The sequence below is a fragment of the Lampetra fluviatilis genome, chromosome 2, assembly GCF_964198595.1.
Source record: "Lampetra fluviatilis chromosome 2, kcLamFluv1.1, whole genome shotgun sequence".
NCBI lineage: Eukaryota > Metazoa > Chordata > Hyperoartia > Petromyzontiformes > Petromyzontidae > Lampetra > Lampetra fluviatilis.
In genome coordinates this window covers 36,493,395-36,515,522 of record NC_136276.1, presented here as the reverse complement: position 1 = coordinate 36,515,522, position 22,128 = coordinate 36,493,395, and the positions used below count along the sequence as shown (strand labels likewise).

At 53.7% G+C, this 22,128-nt stretch overlaps 2 protein-coding genes across 5 annotated transcripts in view; one reads left to right on the top strand and one right to left on the bottom strand.

Annotated features, from left to right (window-relative positions):
- Positions 1-22,128, bottom strand: part of SMC6 (structural maintenance of chromosomes 6) — a 373,519-nt gene that overhangs the window by 249,850 nt on the left and 101,541 nt on the right. The gene's annotated exons all lie outside the window — the stretch shown is intronic.
- THEMIS (thymocyte selection associated) overlaps positions 2,931-22,128 on the top strand; it is a 37,957-nt gene continuing 18,759 nt past the window's right edge. For 3 of the 4 annotated variants that reach the window (XM_078875826.1, XM_078875819.1, XM_078875810.1), the window contains exons 1-2: positions 3,976-4,211; positions 4,706-4,935. In XM_078875826.1, the coding sequence (XP_078731952.1) occupies positions 4,026-4,211; positions 4,706-4,935 (416 nt within the window). In that variant the 5' untranslated portion in view covers positions 3,976-4,025. Of the gene's footprint in view, positions 3,156-3,975; positions 4,212-4,705; positions 4,936-22,128 lie in introns of those variants that run through there. The other variant, XM_078875832.1, reaches the window with a different exon arrangement.

Genomic DNA, 22,128 nt, shown 5'->3' with positions numbered 1-22,128 from the left:
GCTGCGATCGGAATTGTGAGCGCCGCTTTGTTATTGGAAGTAAACAGTGGTTGTCCTATGGGTATCCCACTGCCGTGAGAAGGTGGAATTCCCACCGCTTGCTCAGTCATTGAAATCGTAAATGGAAACTTAATAGTTTTATAAAACATTGTGCATTTGGTATCAGCGCCGTTGTTATGGCGCAGGGCTATCGTGAAGGCGCCACGCGTCACGTGGTGGCTACAGCCTGCCAGCACGTGGCGCTGCTGCGATGTGCTTTTACCCACTTAGGTAATTCGGTCATTCATGGGTACTTTTTGTAAAATGTGGGTCATGACACGGGCACACATGGCCGCGGTGCTTACGGTGACTGCAACCGCAGCACCAGCCAGGGCGCAGCGCCGTAAACAACACGTGGGGATCACGCGGCACCGGCCTTCACTGGAAACACAATCCTAAATTGAATAACGGTGAGAGTGTGTAACGAGGAGGGGAGTGTGTAACTAGGAGTGTGTAACTAGGAGTGTGTAACTAGGGGGGAGTGTGTAACTAGGAGTGTGTAACTAGGGGAATGTGTAACTAGGGGGGAGTGTGTAACGAGGAGGGGAGTGTGTAACTAGGAGTGTGTAACTAGGGGGGAATGTGTAACTAGGGGGGAGTGTGTAACTAGGAGTGTGTAACTAGGAGGGAGTGTGTAACTAGGAGGGGAGTGTGTAACTAGGAGTGTGTAACTAGGAGTGTGTAACTAGGGGGGAGTGTGTAACTAGGAGTGTGTAACTAGGGGAGTGTGTAACTAGGGGAGTGTGTAACTAGGGGGAGTGTGTAACTAGGAGTGTGTAACTAGGAGTGTGTAACTAGGGGGGAGTGTGTAACTAGGAGTGTGTAACTAGGGGAGTGTGTAACTAGGAGGGGAGTCTGTAACTAGGAGTGTGTAACTAGGAGTGTGTAACTAGGGGGGAGTGTGTAACTAGGAGTGTGTAACTAGGGGAGTGTGTAACTAGGGGGGAGTGTGTAACTAGGAGTGTGTAACTGGGAGTGTGTAACTAGGGGGGAGTGTGTAACCAGGAGTGTGTAACTAGGGGAGTGTGTAACTAGGGGAGTGTCTAAATAGGGGAGTGTGTAACTAGGGGAGTGTGTAACTAGGAGTGTGTAACTAGGGGAGTGTGTAACGAGGAGGGGAGTGTGTAACTAGGGAGGAGTGTGTAACTGGGAGTGTGTAACCAGGGGAGTGTGTAACTAGGGGAGTGTATAACTAGGGGAGTGTATAACTAGGGGAGTGTGTAACTAGGGGAGTGTGTAACTAAGGGAGTGTGTAACTAGGGGAGTGTGTAACTAGGGGAGTGTGTAACGAGGGGAGTGTGTAACTAAGGGAGTGTGTAACTAGGGGAGTGTGTAACTAGGGGAGTGTGTAACTGAGAGAGGAGTGTGTAACCGGGCTCTCGTCGCACTTCCCGACCGGCGCTCCGAGCACTCGCGCTCGGTTTGCGAGAGCAGCGCTGGCGTGTCTGTGGGTTCTAATTCACCACCTGGGCGACTGCGCGTGATTAGCTGTTGCACGTAGCGTGAAAGGGGTGTGAAGACCGCACACTGAACGGGGATTTGTTCCCAGGAGCGCGGTTCTAATGAAAACCCCCGCGTAATCGTCATCATTACCGCGGTAATTGCCGTCTCGGCGCGCCTGCGTTGTTGTGCCTGCGCCTCGCCTCGTGTTCGGCGTTGCATTCGTATGCCGCTCCTGCCCGTCCGGTCCTGACAGTTTTCTCGAGAGCCGCCCAACAACACTGACAATGCGATACCACCCACGTGCGTGTGTGTGTGTACGTTGGACTTCGTTCGCACAGTCCCTAGCCAAGCGTGCCGATCACAGGTGCGGGGGGAAGGACAACAAAGCAAACACAAAAAGCAGTTATTCATAGTCTTAGGTTTTTTCGGTAAAGTCACGTAGGTAAAAAATAAAAATAAATACAAGTAAAATAAAAATAAAATAAAAATCACGACGTTTCGGAGGCAACACAAGCTTCCGTCTTCAGGTGAAGACGGACGCAACACAAGACGGAAGCGTCGTGATTTTTATTTTATTTAACTTTGATTAATTTTTGTTATTTTAATGTAATTTTTTATTTTACTTTTATTAATTTTTATTTAAAAAAATTACCTACGTGACTTTACCGAAAAAAACCTAAGAATATGAATCCTTGCAGTCACGAAAGCTTCAAATCTAGAACAAAAAGCAGTTCTCAAGAAACTAGTTTTCAATCTAGATTTAACAGCGCATAGCTCCTGTGGCTTCTTAATATCGGAAGGAAGATCGTTCCAGACGGCCACAGAAGCGCATCTGACCGACGTTGTTCAATGGCCAGCCAAAAGCCGGGAGATACGGGCAGGCATCCAGCTGAACACTGCCCTGTCCACTTCTAGATGAGGCCTTCTCAAGTTGAACACTGCTGATTCAGAGGCAACTGGATGACTCGAGACAATGTGACCGTGTTTTGATTGTTTTGGATTTCCGTTCGTCTCGCTCGCACACCCACGCCACCACTAAACTTGCTGCATCCACAGAAAAAAAATTCCGGGCAGATTCATCCTCCCTTCCACGCAACAATAGCTCACTTAGAAATCAGCGACTTAAATATAACTGAACTTGCAGTCATGCATTTTTAATGCAGTTCGCATTATCCCCACTCACGCGTGCGTGCAGCTGAATACACAGAGCAGGCTGGCACTGCCACACAGGAGGCATTCGCTTTCATGTCCATAACTCGCGAGTCAGTCGGCGAGCCGGCTCGCTTGTGGCGTGCACCGCATCGAGTTGCACCTCCCCACCCCCCCACCCACCCCGCCTCCCACGCCCTCACTTTGATTTGTGAATCAAAAGGCCTTCAGCGGAAGGGGCCTGCGGTAAATATAACCGATCAGATCCTCGGCTCCTTTTTAAATCACGACCGCGCTTTCAATAACGGCGGCGCTGCCGAGCGGCCCGCGATGGGCCCGGCCGCCGCGGGTCGATTCTATCTCTGCCGCTTAGATTTGTTACAGTCCCCCTCATTTTTCTTCCTGCCCGCGAAATGCATCATCCGCCTGCAGCGCAGATCATGATTTGGGACTGGTTAACCCCCCGCGGGCCCCACGCCACTCAACAAATGACCCTCGTCAGCCCGAGTGCAGCGGTGTGAAAGGTGAGTAAGCGGCGAGAGGGAGAGAGCGAGAGGGGGAGACAGCGGTGGGAGGAGGTGGAGGACGTGGGGTGAGAAGATGTGGGGAGGAGGGGGGCGAGCGGGCACCCGCCTCCCTCCCTCCACCGGGAGGGGTGGGGGCTAGTGGAGGAAACGGCGCCCCAATCATCGCTCGCTTGTGTTCAAATTGGATTGTCAATTTTTGGTCCGATATCAATTGGATCTGAAAATAATTGTGTCGCTGCTGCTACGGGGGGGGGGGGGGGGGGGGGCCTCGTGTGGCAGGTTAATGGTCGGTGGTCTCCAGTCGGGGCCACGGCGGTCCCGGGAGAAGACGCCGCGGGCTCGCCCGACTCGCTCGCTGCCGGCGCCATCCGGCCGCGTCCGGGGACCCCTTCGCCGTTCTACTGAGAGACGATCAGCCTTCAGCTCAAGCCCGCCACACACACACACACGCGTGTAGCCGCCACACACACGCGCGCGTCTAGCCCCCGCGCGATTTGAAGGGGGGCTTACGGCTGATGATGTGTGTCAGTTCCGTGAAGAGCGTGGCTAAAGGAGAATAGCTATTTTCACCGGGAATTTTAAAGCCTTTTGAATTATTAGCGTGTTCAACCCTGCCAGCATCAAGACACTTAGAATTAAATCCTGCAGATGATGGGTGCTCCCAGAGGACAGCTTCATTTAGCCAAGTCGGACATTTAAAAATGTCTCTCTCCTGCAAGGGTCTCGGCGCACGAAGAGTTAATCAAGCAGCTGGCCATCCCTCGTGGAAAATCAATATCGTGACGATCTGCGCACGATTTGTCGCCGTCCATTTCCAGACAGCGCTCTCCACGCCGTCGCAGCGGCCCTGGGCACGGGGCGGCCGCGATGAAGGCTGTCTGGCGGCCGCGTCCGTACGTGAGCGTGGCCGGCCAGGGCCCAACGCGAGCGAGCGGCGAGCATCGCCGTCGAACGCGCGCGGCGTCGCGGAAGAGATTTGCCGGAGCTCCAGAAAGTGTCAAAATGTCTCCCAGAGCGAAGGGTTCCCATGGCGCATCCACTCACCCACCGCCGGTGCGTGTCGTGGTCAGAGGGATATATCACGATGGCGGAGGGAGGGGAGTGCTGTAAGTGCACTCTCGTGAGTGGTGAATTATTCTGCCACTGACATAGAAACGGGAATTTTTATTTTATTATGATTATATACATCTACTATGATTGTTTACCCAGGAAAGCCTCACTGGGTCTCAAGACTCCTTTTCATGAGGGTCCTGTCAAGGGGTGATGTTGCCGCTGCTGTGTGTGTAATCCCAATTGAGTACGTTTGCAGGTAATCTTTCAGCGTTGGGATGTTCGCCCAAGACTGGTTACATTGCATATATATATACAAGTATATATTTATATATATATATTTAGCTATGGGAGGAAACCGGAGAACATGTTTTACCTGGGGAGAGAGAACATACAATCTCCGCACAGTACATGGCACTGTGCTCAGGAATTGAACCCAGGTGCTAGTTGCTGTGATGCGCAAGCGCTACTACTGCACCACCCTTCCGCCCTTTTAGCGCCCCATGAAGACCTGGGAGATGTTTCAGGACAGCGGCTGCCTCCACAAGGGGACGACCCTCGGATATCCGGGACGGGTGGAAACCCGAGCGCGACCCCCACGGCTCGTGGCCTCGCGTCACCCAGTGCTGGGTGACGCGTCGTCACGTGGTCCGCGCGTCACCCAGTGTTGGGTGACGCGTCGTCACGTGGTCCACACCGTGCATCACCGCCTCGCTCGGCAGGGGACGTGAGTTTTTTTTTTACCCCAATTGTTTGAATCCCAATTGTTCTGTCGCCGTCATATCAAGAGACAGAGAATCCGTTCAAAACTCTCCTAGAGGTGTGCGCCAACCCGTGTCGGAAAATGGTCCGCAGAAGCAGATATCACAAAGCTACAGCTCAGATGCTTCGGGTGACCTCTTATCCATATTATGGGGCAGTGCTTTCGCATTCATCCTGCTAGATAGAGAAATATTCGTCACATGACGGTAAAATAGGAATGTTTAATTGTTGTAACTTGAATTCAGCCAAATTGAACGGAGAAACAAATGTTTCACGGTGGGTTAAGCAAAGGTGACTGAGCTGAGACCATCAACTCGTGACAGTTGAGAACCCGGTTGAATCGCAGATTGTGAAACTTGGGTTCAAGCACTTTGACCTCTGACCCAGCCGGCCAGTTGCAAAGGAGGATTTGAGCAGCAGATGTGATGGGTCATTGAGAAGCGCTCATACAATGGACAAGCAGCAAGGGGATGATCGTGAGGCCGGTGTGCACGGCCAAACTGAAGAATACTCGGAGAAACGACAGCCGGCAGAGGTGGAAGGGAACTGGTGACGCATCCATGCCGCGTCACAAGTGCAATGGAGTCGTGATTAGCCAGGTCTGAGAGTTGCCGCAGTTAGCAGGAACAAGCGTCTTGCTATGTGCTCCTCTTTGCGATTCAAGGCAAAGGTGGAGGCCTGCAATTGCTTGCTCACACCGCTGCTGCCGGAAGCTGTAGAGAGCCCCTCGAGAAGTGATTTTACCTCCTCTTACACGTGGCACAGACACCTTGAACGAGGTGGAAGCCCTCACACTCTACCCCACCACACGCGACTAACTACGGCGCACCCAATTATACCGCTGGAGAGACAGAGGTGGCGAAAATTAGGAAACCTGCCCCGCCGTTTCAACTGCCGCGATGAGCGATCGAACCGGCGACCTCTGGATTGCAAGTCCAGTGCCGTGAATCATGACACCACTGTGGCAGCAGCAGACCCACCCTGGAGGTCCCCGGTAAAGGCTCGAGTCTCAGCCTTCAGTTTACTACGAAGGCTTTCGCGACCAATGTGATTCACAATAGAGTTTTTTTTTGGGTTAGATCGCGTAAATATACAAATGTGTCATTAAACCCGCCACCACCCGACACGGACAACTAGTAGGGGTTGTCACGTAAACAGAACCTGCCAATTCGTCACTCGTACAGCACACCGGTGTGTTGAAGAGCCAAGCCACAACATTAACAATCTGTACTAAAAAAAAACCTCTTTTATGGATCTAAACGTTTCCAACACCATTACCAAGCCCTGCCCACGATTGCAAGGGCAGGTTCACCACCCATCAGCCAGCCCTGCCACCCTGAGCTGCCAGATATCCAGGCTTTCCTAAGCCCGTTAGGATTTACCAAACGGATAAAAGTTGAGCGCACGCCGTTGGCGGGGCAGGTGGTCAATATTTTCCTTTCAGACACCGCTGTAAACACGGCCGGCGATGAGCAGCTGCCCTTTGCACAGAAATTGTTCTCTTATCTCTTGCCCACAGACACCGGCGCGAGAAGCCACGGTGCGTTTAGCGCACAATCCCCCGCGGACCGTATCTGGCACGTTTTGGGGCCGGCAACAACACGCTTGGATTAAATAAATGTTCCAGTGATGAATTTCACACTTATTTTTCCAATGTGCCAGGGCCGCTTCCGACAATTGACGCTAATTCACATCGAGTGGATAAACCGAGAATAATGATAAAGTGGGCCACGGTGTTCTTGCATGCAGGGCATGACTACAATGCCTGCCCAAGATTACTTTGTCAAAGAAACAGATTACTTCACAAAAATAACCCCTTTCGTTTACAAGAGCCATTAACCCCTGTAGACTTCACGATGGCTTGATAATTTGCCAGACGAATGGCGACTCGAGTTGTGTCCACATTTTGAAAATGTTTCACTTATGCGACTTATGCGTACTGTGTTTTAAAGTCTAAACGTCAAAGTGGCTTCCTGCTCAAACGAGCATCGAGGCAGTGGTCGTCTCCTGTTCACAGCCCCGAGTCGTTAGTAGACATTCTGCATTCTCATGGCCAGATTTAATACAACAAATAATTTGTGAGTCAAAATAAAATACTTCCCACACGTAAAAACCACGCAGCTGGGCAGCCCAGCTCCCTGTGCGTTTAGCTTGTAAAGTTGCTAAAGTTTGGCATTGGATAGCTCATGGCTGATGGTGGTGATGGCGGCGATGATGATGATGATGATGGCACACTTGGACGAGGAAGTATGGAAAAGAGAAAAATGCACGTCTGCAATTGCTTGCTCACGGCATTGCTCCAGTAGGGCGAAATAGAAAGGGTATTTGGTCTACTCTTTCACGCTGGCCAGATGTCTTGGAGGTGGGAGTAGTCACATTCAACCCCACCACACACGACCTGCTGATCGACTGCGGTGGACTGATCGACACCGGAGGGTGCACAGAGGCGGTGGAGGGATTTGAGAAACTCGCCCCGTCCTTTCTACTGCCGCGCCGGAAGATGGAATCGAACCGCAGCCCTCTGGGTCGCAAGTCCAGAGCGCTGCCGACACACCGCTGGGGCAGCTTCCGAGACACAGCCGATGACAGCAGCGCCAATCGGTTCGTCGCGAGAACTCCCCTCCCGGGGAGCAACGGCGGGGAGATGCCGAGCGGCTGAGCATCTGAGCGACAAAGGCACCCACAGCGAAGAGCCGCGGGAGTCCCGCGGATCGTAGCGATCGCCTGGTGGCGGCGCTAGCGGTGGAGTTTGACGCAGGGACGGCGCTCGCCGCCGCGCACTCGGCTGAATATTGATGCGAAAGCAATACGAGCATTAAGCGAAGGGCTGTTGCTATTTTCTGCTTTTAATTCCAATTTCAGCCTGTGGGATTGATTTGAATTAATGTCTTTTCTATTTCACCGAAATGGATTAACATCTGTGGAATTCGTTTGGTAATAAACCGCAGACATCATAGACCTTTCACCATTTCCCCTTAGGTTTCCGATCTGAAATAAATGCAAATTCCCGCAATCATCAGTCGTTACTAAGTCTACATTTTTTCCGCACAATTTTGCAGCTAGATGGAGCATATTGAAATTGAATTAGCTAATGAGATCGCATGAATACAATTAAAAATGATTTACGCCGCTCTGTCCACAGCTAAAGGTCCTGGAGCAGATTCCGTAGGTTGGCTAGTGACCTGTTTTGCCCAGAGCCCTTTAATCAGACACGGGGGCTGTGGAATTGCGCGCGTAGGCCATCATTCTTGCAATTAACTCCATTAATCACACCTGCGGTGAAGGCTGCGATGAACTTTAGCCGTGGAGGACAATTCGCACTGGCTGTGTTCCACTAGCTCGCTCGCTCGCCAGCCTCGCCCACTCCCACCTGGCGAGGTGGGGGTGGGGGAGGTGGGGGTGGGGGAGGTGGGGGAGGTGGGGGAGGTGAGAGTGGGCGAGGTGGGAGTGGGGGAGGTGAGGGTGGGGGAGGTGGGAGTGGGGGAGGTGGGGGTGGGGGAGGTGGGAGTGGGGGAGGTGAGAGTGGGCGAGGTGGGGGTGGGGGAGGTGAGGGTGGGGGAGGTGGGAGTGGGGGAGGTGGGAGTGGGGGAGGTGAGAGTGGGCGAGGTGGGAGTGGGGGAGGTGGGGGTGGGGGAGGTGAGTGTGGGGGAGGTGGGGGTGGGGGAGGTGGGGGTGGGGGAGGTGAGAGTGGGCGAGGTGGGGGTGGGGGAGGTGAGGGTGGGGGAGGTGGGAGTGGGGGAGGTGGGAGTGGGGGAGGTGAGAGTGGGCGAGGTGGGAGTGGGGGAGGTGGGGGTGGGGGAGGTGAGTGTGGGGGAGGTGGGGGTGGGGGTGGGGGAGGTGAGAGTGGGCGAGGTGGGAGTGGGCGAGGTGAGGGTGGGGGAGGTGGGAGTGGGGGAGGTGAGAGTGGGCGAGGTGGGAGTGGGGGAGGTGAGGGTGGGCGAGGTGAGGGTGGGCGAGGTGAGGGTGGGCGAGGTGAGGGTGGGCGAGGTGGGGTGTGGGCGGGGTGAGGGTGGGCGAGGTGCGTGACGCGTCGCCACGGGGGGACGAGACGAGTTAGACACACGGGCAATCTCCGTCAGGAAGAGGATTCCTCGAGAAGAGGGGAAGCGAGGAAGAGAGAGGAAACGGATGAGTTGGTGGCACGGTGCGGGGCGCATGGCGGGACGGCGAGACGCTGAAGATAGCTGAAGATAGAACGCGCCTGTCACGGACGTCAACTCGCACCTAAGGGGACGACACCGGGCAGATAGAATAGGCGCGCGCATCGCTTTCTCTCTTTGTTCACGAAACGAGAGCGCGAATGACGTTAATTAAAGACGACGACGCCGTCTAATTAACGCCGCAGCGTCACACTCGGACGGCGACATGGAGCCAAACTCCCGCTCGGGCAGCTCGGCGTGCAGACCCCCCCCCCGGCGGGTTCGTCAAGTCCCCGTCCATCCGGCGACGCCGAGGGCGCAGCGGCCGTGGCACGCGCGGCGTGTCGCCTCGCAGGGGGGGCACGGGCGCGCGTGATTGTGCGCGTGATTGTGCGCGTGCACGCGACGAGTCCGGGCATCGTTCGCCCTGACGGCGGCTGTCTGCGAGGCTCGGGGCTTGGGGTCAGTGCCGCAGTTTCCCCAGCGTCGTTTATGCTCTAAATGCCCTCGGGCTCGCGCGTTCACCGACTGCAGACTCCTCACGGAGAAGCCTGCAGCCGCGAGGCCGGGCCGCAGCCTCCCTCAGGGACGGGACCCAGACCCGTGCCTCACCTTTCACCCCGCAAAGGGTCGGTATTGACTCTTCCCTCCCCAACGGGAAACGTTTGCTGAACAAATCGCTCTGTTGTGGACACCCCACAGAGCAGATCGTCACGGTCAGTTCCACGCTGATGGAATTGCAGTATGGGACACAAGCCGGATACAAGGACACCCTCCTGTATTAGCACATTACTGGTATAAGCAGCACGTGACACTGAGGGGGAAAGGCAGAGCGCAGCTTCTGATCACAGGCCGGTTACTGCGGATAAGAAGCACAGGTGGACCTGCTACTAAGAGCCTTGCTCATATCCAACTTCTGCAATCACAACATTGAAAGCAGGCGGATGCTCCTGCATGCCGTGCCTGTCATTCCATGGCCGTGCCGACGCTGGGTCCGTGCAGCATAGCTCTCGCATTGATGTCAGGGATCGCGCCGTGCGCTGCTTTTCCTTTCCTGAAGAAGCTCCCAGCACGTGGAGTGAAACGTCGTACATGCCAAGCAGATAACTAATCGGACAGTTAAACAGCATAACCGTGAAGACTCGCGTCATCGTGCAGCTTAGGAATGTGTTCATGATTTTCGGACTTTCAAAAAATCTGAAAATCAGATCTCGACATTAAATGTTGGTCTTGCGTTATTGACCACGCGTCGCCGCACTCATTGACATGTTAGTTTTTTCTCTAACCCCTCCCTCTCTCCGACCCCGCCCCCCTCTGTCTATTTAAGGCCTCGCCACAGAGACGATCTCCCTCTCTGTGCCTGTGTTACTCTCGCTATGTATCTTGGTGATATCTGTCTGCTTATATGTCTGTCTATAGTTTTCTGGTTAGATTTTTGTTGCTATTTCATTTATACCTGATGATGATTGCTTGTGTTGCAATCGAAACGTCGTATGCTATTATTTAATTTATTATTTTATCTTTATACGTGACTTTACCGAAAGAACCAAAGAGTAATTCCTGCAGTCACGAAAGCTCCAAATTTAAGATTAAAGGTTGGGTCCGAATTTGTGTTTTCCATGACAATAACAGCTCCAGTGTGACGTCACTTCCGCTGTTTCCCCAGTGTGATGTCACAAGATACGGTCTACGAATCGTGGATATGATGCGAAAATATGAAAGCGATCACAAATTGCATTTTTAAAAATCCGATAATTAAAACAATTTCACCCCCAAACTCATCTCTGGCGCAGCATCAAGTACGTGACGCAAGGCCGCCTCGTTAGAGAAGAGCGGCGTCGGAGAGGGGCAATCCGCTGAAGGATCGCGGGCGCGAGCACAGCCAGCCAGCCGCCTTCGGCCTGAGACCGGCGCGCGCACCGCTCCCTCCGCTTCAATGTTGTCCAAAGTGGCGGTGACATTTTGGGATTTCCAGGCGTGAACCGGTGGACCGGGCATCAGCCCTGCGGAGGCTGCAGATGAGATGCGGTGTTCTCGCCCCTCTCGTGTTTAAAGTTCGAGTTCCGTGTTGGTGTGTTTATCCAGATAATAACTGAACTCTCTGCCAGCCCCAGACGAACCCAATTTTATTTTGTGTTACAAAATTAAACAGAGCACATGTTTCGTTATTTACAACTCACAAACCGTAGCACGCCTCTACCGCACCGGGCGACATTCCGTCGCGTGGGATTTCAAAAGTGGAGGCGTGGGGCGATGTGCGCCACTGCGCGGATCGCGGCGGCGACGTTTGGGCACCGCACACGAGCGGAGCGTCGCCTCCGATGGAGATCGTCCACGATTCTCCGTCGTGCACGACTCTCGGTGAGAAAACGCGCTTGGGGAAACTCCCAAACTCTTCGGGATTCGCTTAAGCATCGTTAACGAGAGTCAAGCAGTTAAGACATCTTTTTGAAAGTGGAACTTGTACACCGATTAAGTCATCTCTAACGTGATAGCATAATCACTGCTCGTTCTAAACTCCAGCACAATCTCTGTTCTGCGAACACCAACGCGAGCAGGAGCAGGGTTCTCCACGCCGATCGTGTAACCCAGAGCCCTCTCTCTCTCTCACAGCTCATCTCGGTCGGTTGTCTCTCCCTCTCAACTACCGTCGCTCAGACGTCTTCAGTCTCGTGGGCCGCACACTCCTGGCATGCCGCTATTTTATATCGGTGCGTTCATGCTTCTGGTGTGTGCACAGCGCGTGCGTTCTACGCCAATCAGAGGACATCGCAGTAACCTTGTAAACGCGTGCAAAGTGTTGATAACCAGTAAGGGTCGAGCACTGTAATTTGGTACAAATCTCAACAGGCTCTGATTGGTGGATTGTGATCGGCTTCTCATTAACTCGTGCCTATCCTCAGGGAGACTCTGGCATAATAATGATGATGATATTGATGATGCCCATCTGCCGCCACGCCCCGTGCCCAGCGCGCCCACCGGTCAGCTCGACGTGGGGACGTCACAAAGCCGGCGCGGCGTCGTCGTCAATGACGTCACGAATTATTCTCACGCCCCGGGGGGCTCCGACTCCTCTGGTGTCGCGGAGAACGCAGACTCGCCCCCCCCCCACCGCGACGTCTCCTTCCCTACTGAGGCAAAATGTTCCTAATGGGGAGAAGCCGAAAGGCGCGAGTCCAGGGCGTCACTCGTCAGTCGAGTGCGGGAGCCGTCAAGAGGCAGCGTTGAACAACATTGAAATCCGCTTCATCGTGACCAAGCTCCATGAACTCTCAAAAAAATGTTCATGAGAGCGGGCTCTATAAACTTACGTAGACACATTAAAGCAGCCCTCTAATGACTTGGGAAACATCTTTCTGTTTCAATTTACCCTGCAAACAATGATCTGTGTCGAACCACATGACAGATGCGACTATCTCCTACAGCGATGATGGATAATTACGACTCGCAGTGCTGCAAATATGAATCTCCACGTGAGTCGACATCTCACCCCACGGCCTGCACAGCAACGCCACTGCCCACTTGGTTCACTCACTTTCAGAGCTCCCGATGTTCACCGCGTGGCTGCTCCTGAAGCCGACCGCTGGCTCACTCGCAGCCTCTCACACGAACGCAGAAGCGCTGCTTCTCAACTCTCCCAGCGTGCCAAATAAGGAGCAGAAGCGCGTCTGTATGTATGTTGAACACCCGTGCTAATGGGAGGTGCAGGGAAAGGACAACAAACTAAAGACAAGAAGCAGTTCTAAAGAAATGAGCGTTGTCATTGCAATCCCTTGCTGGTACCTTGTGAGTGCGACAAATCGGTCCGCTTCCTCCACCCCGATTCTCGCGTTGAGGGGGAAAAAATCAGCGAAAGGTCCTTGAGGGGCGAGCGTCTTGGGCAGGCGATGCCACGAAGGGCAAAGGAGGCTCTGATTCGGGCCTGGTTGTGCGGCTGTGCTGGCCGCAGATCGCCCCCACGCAGACGCTCTCAGACACGGGAGGGGTCAGGCCCGGTCAAGGGATGAGCCGCTAACCCCTCGCCCGCAGCTGCGAGCCTGGCTTTAATCAGGGCGAGGCTCACTTTGAGTAAATCTTAATTCGCAAACTCCAAAAGTGGTGATTCATTTATCAGATAATTAAATTGCTTGTGCATCTCTTCATGCATATGCATGTGGATGCATTTTTTAATCAGACGCACGGCTGAGATGCAACACCCTCTTTAACAGTCGCGGTTGTTGGTGCTGTCAGAGAGCCGAGGAACGTTTACAATATTAATCTCTCTAATTAAAAACAGGTCTTTAATTTAAACTGCTGCTAAATATTGCTCTTCTCTGGAAAAACAGAAATAAAAAAAACCCCGCGACATAAATCCCACACAATAACACTTAGCACACAGCACAGAGCGCAGCGTCTCACACATCCCACATGGCCCGAGATCCCACGTGCCTGGCGCGCGACTGAACATCGCGTACACAAAACGCCACGGGTAGATGAGACACCGCGTGATGGGGATGAGGCATCGAGTGATGGGGATGAGGCATCGAGTGATGGGGATGAGGCAGGAGGAGGAGGAGGAAGTGGGGGGGGCGTGTGAGGCAGGTGAACGTGGAACGGAGCGGGCAGGCCGGTCAAGCTGGCGCAGACCCCCTGACCATGACAGCCGAATGCAGGGGAGGGCGCATTCCGCGGGTTATTTAGACATCAATGATTTTCTGCGAGAACCGAGAACAGGGGCCATTAATAACGAAGTGGTCCGGTCCAGCGTGGCCCGGACAAAATTGCTTCCCGCACCCGGGAGGTGGTGCGGGGCTATTTGTCCACGTCACCGAGCCGCGGAGAAATCGGCAGAGTCCTCTCTCACGTCGCGCGCAGCTACCGCGAGTTCCACAGCGCGGGCTCAAAGTCAGAGCCCGTTTATCGCCACGTTAACGGCGCGAGGCGGGGACGGCCAATCTCCCCAGAAACGCTACATTCGATGCGCGATCTTTCTAAGGGGAGAATCGATTTCGGAAAAGGCGTTATCCCGCAGAATTTTGACAGCCGCCAGCCGTCAACACGTTTAGAAATTCAAATCTAAAAACGATCACGTCCGTGCGTCTGTGGCGCCCAGCGGCCGGGAGTCGCACCCAGAGCACCTCGCAGGGGTCGGCGGGTCAACAGCTGAACCCGCGAGAGGAGGCGGTGGCGCGGTCCGCACGCGGGAGCCCCGCTCCGTGGACGCTGACGGACGCGATCCGGGGCACAACCCCGCCCGGGGACGCCAGCCTCCTGCCAGCGCCGCGATGACTTTGACAAATAAAATAAACGAACGGACTCGACGTGTATCGCAAAGGGTTGTACTACCCTCCACGCATTGCTGATTAGTTCTGCGGTCGCCGAGTGGCTGGGGGCTGCTGTCATGTCGGAGGTCTGAAGCTGCGCCGTGAATATCTGTGCGACGTTCAGCCGATGGCCGTGCTCACGATTCTCATGGCGTCAGATTGTTATCGGTGTTCACTCTGACCGGGAAACGTTTTTGTCTCGTCTCTGCTCCGTCGGTCGATACGATTGCAATGCTCTCTGTTTTCTGCGCATTTCGTGCGGAAAAAGAGAGAGCATTTTTGTAATGCACTTTGGTTGCAGCTTTGGTTGCAAAATAAATGTTCGTCTCAATGGCCTCCGCGCGCGCCCTTCGCGTGCCGAATCGTCGCGATTCAACATTGATGTTGGGGTCTGAAGGCGTGAGAGTAAAATGCGTGTCGCACACCGCCCTCCACCTGACGCAGCCAATCAACAAAGTTGTCACGGGAACAAACGTGGCCAATTTATTTCGGCTTCAGCAGCAGCACCGTAATGCGGGAGAGCGATCCACGGCCACGTTTAACAATCGGCTACACGGACCGTTCTTTACGCGTGGCATCGTGCATACAAACCTTACCCCGATGTTTTTCCCCCGTACCTCTCAAAGGCCTCTCTCCCTTGTAAATGACGCATCGCCTCTGGGCTCTCGTCGCGTTATGAATTATAACGATCCGGCCGTCCTAACGAAAACAGCAACAAAAATAGCAGAAATTAATAACTCCGCCGTCTCTCGTGGCTACTCCGTCTGACGCCGCCACGCTGCGCCTCGCCTCTGCTTGGCATTCCTGGGCTAATGTGGGAATATCGAGCCCATCATGTCACGGGAGTCTCATTTGTTCAACACTAGAGGCTGATGGACGAGCGTGCCTCCGCTAATGCAGCATAGCGGCGTAATGGCAACCTCATCGCGCACCGCCAACCTCGCTTTAATGTCGTAAAGAGAGCAGGCAGTCTGTCGCAACCGTAACATTTAATTTTTCTCATTTTAAATTGCTGCGTCGTTTACAAGATCGCACACTCACGGGGTGATTTTTTTTTTCTCCACCCCGGAATACGCAGGTGGCCAGGTGCCATTAAAGCGCGAATTCGAATCGAGGCTACTTGCTGTAAAAATGCAGAATACGCGGCCGGAGGAGAAAGCGACCGATTTCCGATGACCGAGCGAGAGTCTATGAGGCGCGGGATTGATTGCCAATAAAACATTTCTGTTTAGTGCGACCGACAGATTCCCAAACACCGACACCGGTGCCACAGCGCTGCGGATTTGGCCGAGCGATGACAGCGCCGTCACGTCCCAGGCGCGCTGGTCGCTCTCACCCGCACTGTGGCGTCGTTAGGAAGGGGTTGAGCACCCCCCCCCCCTACTGCTGATGGCTCAGCACCCCTTGAGAAGATGTCATTTGCCAAGCCAATGAATGTTGGCACCATATTTATTAACAGCGGCGAAGAGGCATTGAAAGTGCTCGTGCGCACTGGGGGTGAGCGCCAGGGCCGAACGCACGATAGGCGCGAGCCGATCACGCATCGGTGCTCTTCGGTGGTTCGCGTCTTGTTCCACTTTTGTAACATTGTGGTAACCCATGTGAGCTTTTGTATCATCAGCAGCAGCAGCCATGTTCAATCCACTGCTGGATAAAGACCCCCGTGAGCCATGACCGCTCACCGTGATGCCGCGATGTAATAATCCATCGCCTGCCCACGAGCCGATTGCCATTGCTCGGTGGACGTGCTCTTGGACGCGTTCAATTCATTGGCTGCCACTCCGTCACCATCCTTGTCCAGTACTTCTATGTGCCCTTTAAACAAGGTCAAGACGCAGGTCTGTCTCGCACTGAGGAGGGGTCATTCCCCCCCAAACCTGCACGGCCTCAAGTGACCGCCGCCAGAAGAATCCGGCTCTTTACCTCCCCCATTCAGCTCGGCATCAAGACTTTTCTCATTGAGCAATGCCTCCTATTTTCTCTCAACAGCTTGTATTGAACTGATACTGAATTGTGGAATGCCGTGGTGTAATGGTCATCACGCTGAACTCGCAATCCAGATGATCGATTCCATCTCCGAGCGTGGTGTTTAAAGGGCAAGTTTCTTAAATGCCCCCGACGCCTCCGTCCATCCACCCAGCACGACAATAAATAAATAATTAAATCGGCTCACCCCAGCTGATCGGCAGGTGCTCGTGTGGTAGGATAAGGTGTGGGTACACCGCCACCTCTTACAAATTGTCTTCCCGGAATGAAAGAGGAGGCCACAATGTCCTCGGGAGGTCGCTCGCTAGGGCTGCCTCTCGCATTACTGATTAAAAACAAGAGCCATTCAACTCGAGGTATTCCCCACACGTTCACTTTTGCTGAACGTTTTGTCGCATTAGCAACTTGGGAGAGTTTTAATGGTGCAAGAAAGAGTTGCTGTGAATGCTCCCTGCAGTGAAGGGACGGCACAAATATCCGCAATTAATTTCTATCCGCTGAAAGTTATTTTTTTCCCGAGACGAGACTCCATTTAAATGGACACTCGTTTCAGTAACCAGAGCTGGCCATGCTTCTACTGTGACAGGCAACGTACAAATGCCATCCCTCTGGGCTAGATAGCCCGAGGTTTTATTTACACTCCTTGCTCAATCCACTACTGGGTTAAGTCCTCCCTAAGGGGTCGGCTCTACTTCACCGAGCTGGCCAGAGCAGATTTGTTAAAGTGGCCAGGGCCAGTCCCGATGTCAACAGCCACTGGCGTTAGCCAGGGATGGATATCGAACTGGGTTGCCGGGCGGGTATCGACCCCAACACGAGAACGGCTTTGTGAAAAGCCAACCACGGTTTTCTTGTGTGTGAACCGCCTCCCGTCATGGCAATATGGAATTTCCATCACCGACAGAGAACTTCCATGGCGCTCATTCGGCAGGCAAGAGAGAGAGAGTGGGCAGCGCAGAGTGGCTGTCCGAAGCTGACCCCCCCACGCCACCCTCCGGGCCCTACGCCCCCCGCCATCCGCGCTCCCCACGCCACCCAGAGGCGCGGGTGTCACGACACTCGCCGCGGGACGGTGGCGTCAAAGCGCCGCGTCGCAGAAGGGCGGCGCGGCCGTGAGAGGGCGAGGCGGAGTCCCGGCTAATGGAGACGACGAACGTTCCCGACAGCCATTGTCCCAAGCTGCGTTTGCCGCCTTCACTCATTACCCTTTTCATCAGCGCCGCTATTTCATTTTTTCTCGCAGCCTCCGGCACGCCGCTCCATCGGATGGCTCTATAAAGCAAATTGAGGGCCCACCCGAATATTTATTTATTTAGTTAGTCTCTTCATCTCCCTTTTTTTTACGGCGGTGCAAAATGTGTTTTTTTATTGTTGTCTGAAATGCAGAGAGTGGATGTGTCGTAGCTTCGGGGTAACGAGGCTGCTGCTGCTGCCGCTGAGTTTTTTTCTTCTGAAAGTGAGCAGTGCCGCTGGTTATCCGATTTCTGCTTCGCTCCGCTCCTCGCAGGTCAAGGGGTTAACAAACGCCAGCACGATCCTGCAGGGGTCGTTCCGTGGGGGAAGGCCTCCCTGTAATGAACCGAGCCTCTTGCGGCGGGCATTATTTAGCCCAAATAAAAAGCACAAAAGGTCAAGTGGTGGGAGGAATTTGCACGGGGGGGGGGGTCAGCTTGGGTCAAAGTCGTCCCTGCTAATAACGAGAAAGGTGTTTTTGTGTGAAAATAATTATTTCGGGAGAACAAAGATGCATATTCACGTGTGTCCATTGCCCCCTTCAAAGCAAACGCCGGGCCATCGCGGATCAAATCGTGGGAATGAAAAGAAAGACATCTCACGCTCGGGCATCATCAGACGGCGCTGAACTCGTTTCAAATCAGCGAGCGTGTGCATGTGAGCTCGCACCATTATGAGATGTATTTCCTTCCAACTTCACGTTCCGCGCTTCTTAAAGTAGAATGTTTTAAATATCCTGCAGAGTACAGACACAGTGGGCATTAGCACATGAAACGTTTCAAACGCCGCGAGCTCGATCCTCGGTGTCATGCAGGCAGGCCCGGCAATTTCTCAGACAGATACACTCCATAACGCGAGGATAACCGACGCACAGATTCCGTGCGCACGGACGTTTCGGCTCTCGCGCCACTGCCAGCGCAATGCCCGCGTGCAGCGGCAGCAGGCCGCGTGCAGCGGCAGCAGGCCGCGTGCAGCGGCAGCAGGCCGCGTGCAGCGGCAGCAGGCCGCCAGGCCGCGGAGTCGCGTGCACATCGCGGCCCGACAGACACAGCTTCTCCCATCCATTAGCGCCGCACGAGCGACCCTCTCAAGCGGAGCGGAGGCGGCGTTTGGCGCGAGGAATTGGCGAGTGACTGCCACTATTCTGGTTTCACCCAGGATCATTCTTTTCTCGAGGAGGTTTATCGTCCTGGGGAACATCTCTCAGTCTTTCCGGCACGTGGTGCTCAAGATGTCAAAGTAGTCGATGACTCGGTCGCACCTCGCCAATGTTTTTTACCCTCCGCCAGATCCTGCCCGAGATCAACCCTCAGTCTCCCAGCGTTGGCTCTTTGGTCTTCTCTTCCCCTTGGTCGCCAGGCTCCCATTCCTTTCCTATTCAAGGCAACGCATGTGTATGCAGTGCTCCCCTCTTCAAGACGGAAACTATCACGGGAAAAAAAAAACATCTTCCCGTGATAGTTTTCGGCTTTTTGCAGCTCAGAGGTGGCCTCACACCCGCCGCTCGCCCGCACGCCGCGACTGCAGCCGGGCTCCGCGCACAAAACAGTTAAATCGCAGCTGTTTGCGAAAATTGCTTTTCGCTTCAGCTGGGAATATGTTAATTGCACCGCGGTTAAGCAAGCTGCAATATAAACGGCCTTTGCAGGAAAATTAGCAAAATATAGCGATGCACGTTATCCACGAGCGCGGGAATTGCAATGTTGACGAGCCCTTGGATCGGCAGTGGGAGCCCACGTGGGTGAATCCCGTGCGGGAGTCGCGCGCGCGGCATTGGCGGCGCCACGGAGCGGCGCGCCGCGGCTCCGCGTGGGCCCCGCAAGGCGCCTCCGAGTGCGTGTTGCGGCTCGCTCACACGCGCCGCCTACCCAGCCGCGTCGCCTTATCCTGGAGCCGGTGCCTGTCACACCCGGCTGTCAACAAATTGACCACGCAGATTCCGGGCACGATAGCGGAATTCATTTTGGCGAGGCAAGATACTGCGAGAACAATCGCGGAACAAAATCATCTCCTCGGGCGCGAATTCCGCGAGACGTCAGCGACACGAGTGCGGGTCGGCGAGAGGAGGCGGCTATCGGGGCCCGACTCTTCAGGTCACGCGACCCCGAGTGCGGTACAACCGGCGAAGGCAGATAGATGATCCTCCAGCAGTGACGATGGTTAGCGAGACGGTGAATAAAATGTATTTGTTCTAAAATCATGGTCATTAAGAGCGGGTCGAGAGCCTCAAAATGCCAAGCGTCCAGCAACAAACGGCACGATCGAAGTTGTAATCGATAAGAGTAACACGCTGCTTGAAGTGAGCAAGGTGCTTTCGTGACTGCAGGGATTCATCTTCTTGGTTCTTTCGGTAAAGTCACGTAGAAGGGAAATAATAAAATAATAAAAAGAAAACATAATAAAATAAGTATTACGTCGTGGGAATTATTTTATTATTGTTTTATTTTTATTATTTTATTATTTCCCTTCTACGTGACTTTACCGAAATAACCAAGAAGGTGAGCAAGGTGATTGTAAGAGCCGTGCGAGGGAAGGCGCAGAAAGTGACGTGTGGCGATTTGGTGTGTACGTGAGTCAGTGGGTGCGTGTGTGGTCGTGAGAGGGTCAGTGCGTGGTTGTGAGTGGGTGAGTGTGTTGTTGTGAGTGGTTGTGAGTGTGTTGTGAATGGGTGAGTGTGTTGTTGTGAATGGGCGAGTGTGTTGTTGTGAGTGGGTGCGTGTGTGGTCGTGAGAGGGTCAGTGCGTGGTTGTGAGTGGGTGAGTGTGTTGTTGTGAGTGGTTGTGAGTGTGTTGTGAATGGGTGAGTGTGTTGTTGTGAATGGGCGAGTGTGTTGTTGTGAGTGGGTGCGTGTGTGGTCGTGAGAGGGTCAGTGCGTGGTTGTGAGTGGGTGAGTGTGTTGTTGTGAGTGGTTGTGAGTGTGTTGTGAATGGGTGAGTGTGTTGTTGTGAATGGGCGAGTGTGTTGTTGTGAGTGGGTGCGTGTGTGGTCGTGAGAGGGTCAGTGCGTGGTTGTGAGTGGGTGAGTGTGTTGTTGTGAGTGGTTGTGAGTGTGTTGTGAATGGGTGAGTGTGTTGTTGTGAATGAGCGAGTGTGTTGTTGTGAGTGGGTGCGTGTGTGGTCGTGAGAGGGTCAGTGCGTGGTTGTGAGTGGGTGAGTGTGTTGTTGTGAGTGGTTGTGAGTGTGTTGTTGTGAGTGGGTGTGTTGTTGTGAGTGAGTGAGTGTGTTGTTGTGAGTGGGTGAGCGTGTTGTGAGTGGGTGAGTGTGTGGTTGTGAGTGGGTGAGTGTGTGGTTGTGAGTGGGTGACACGGTAAGTGATGGTGCTTTGAGTGGCAGATTTGTGCTAGAAAGGCGCCACGTGTTTAAGCAAAAACAAAACTGACTTGCTTTGAGATGATGACAGCAGCCATGGTCCTAGTGATAGCAGAGTGAAGGGCATTACCCAAAGCAATGGAAGTCTCTCGTATTCAATGGAAGCGCAGGGATTGGGAGAGAAGTAGCTGCTATTGAGTGTCATCCGAGCCACCAGGAGCCCGCGTGCTCGAGGCACACAGAGGTCGGTGACGAGGGGAAGCCAGACGGCCAGGGACTGTTTTTGTTGTTGAAATCTGTATTTGCAGCTCAACACCAACATGAAAAACAACACTGTGGAAAACTCGTCACATTATGTCCACGCACAGTGGATGCAGTGACCACGTGCTCATCGCAGTCGCGTGGGCCCGTGGCGGTAGGGCGCTTTGACGTCAGATCACAGAGGGCGCGTGTCCACCTGGACGAGCGAGTCGGCGGTGTGGCGGCAGCAGCTGAATCCGAAGGGACACCCCGGAGTGGCAGATTCCACACGGAGGAGGCGCTTAGAAGGAAGAGACGGCGCCCTGGGCGAGGTGCCGAGAGCAGGTCGCCTCCACCCCCATCGGCTCCGCTGGGGCCACAAGCGTCGCGCCAAACAACACGGATTCATTCAATTCATCATTCATGCCCAGTGTCATTTGCATCATCTATCCGCTCACCTCGCTTTGAATAGCTCACAACTGTGGACTGAATATGTCAAAGAAAGGGAGGAAAAAAAATCTATATTGGATTACCATTCATGGGCGAGCCATTTGTTGTGGCGTTGTGTGTGGGCGGTTCTTTTCTCCCAAGCGCTGTCTGGCTTTGTTCAGATTCGATTTTAGTTTTTGTCGTTGACTAGTTTTGACAAAAAGACGGTTTCACACGAGGTTTTTTTTTCACCACTCAATTTTAATGCAACCCGAATCGATATTACAGCATCGTGATCATATAGGTTTTTTTTGTTAAACATGATATAAATAAATAAACCACACAGAACATCGAAAACAATACATTTCAAGAATAAAAATAATGAATAAACACCCCTAAAAAAGGTTAATCGAGTCTTCGGCGATGCGGCTGTTCGGGATGACCGAGCGAGGGGCCGCTCCGATCGGCACAATCACGAGGTCAGCTGACCTCTGCCCCGACCGATGCTGCGGCGTGAACG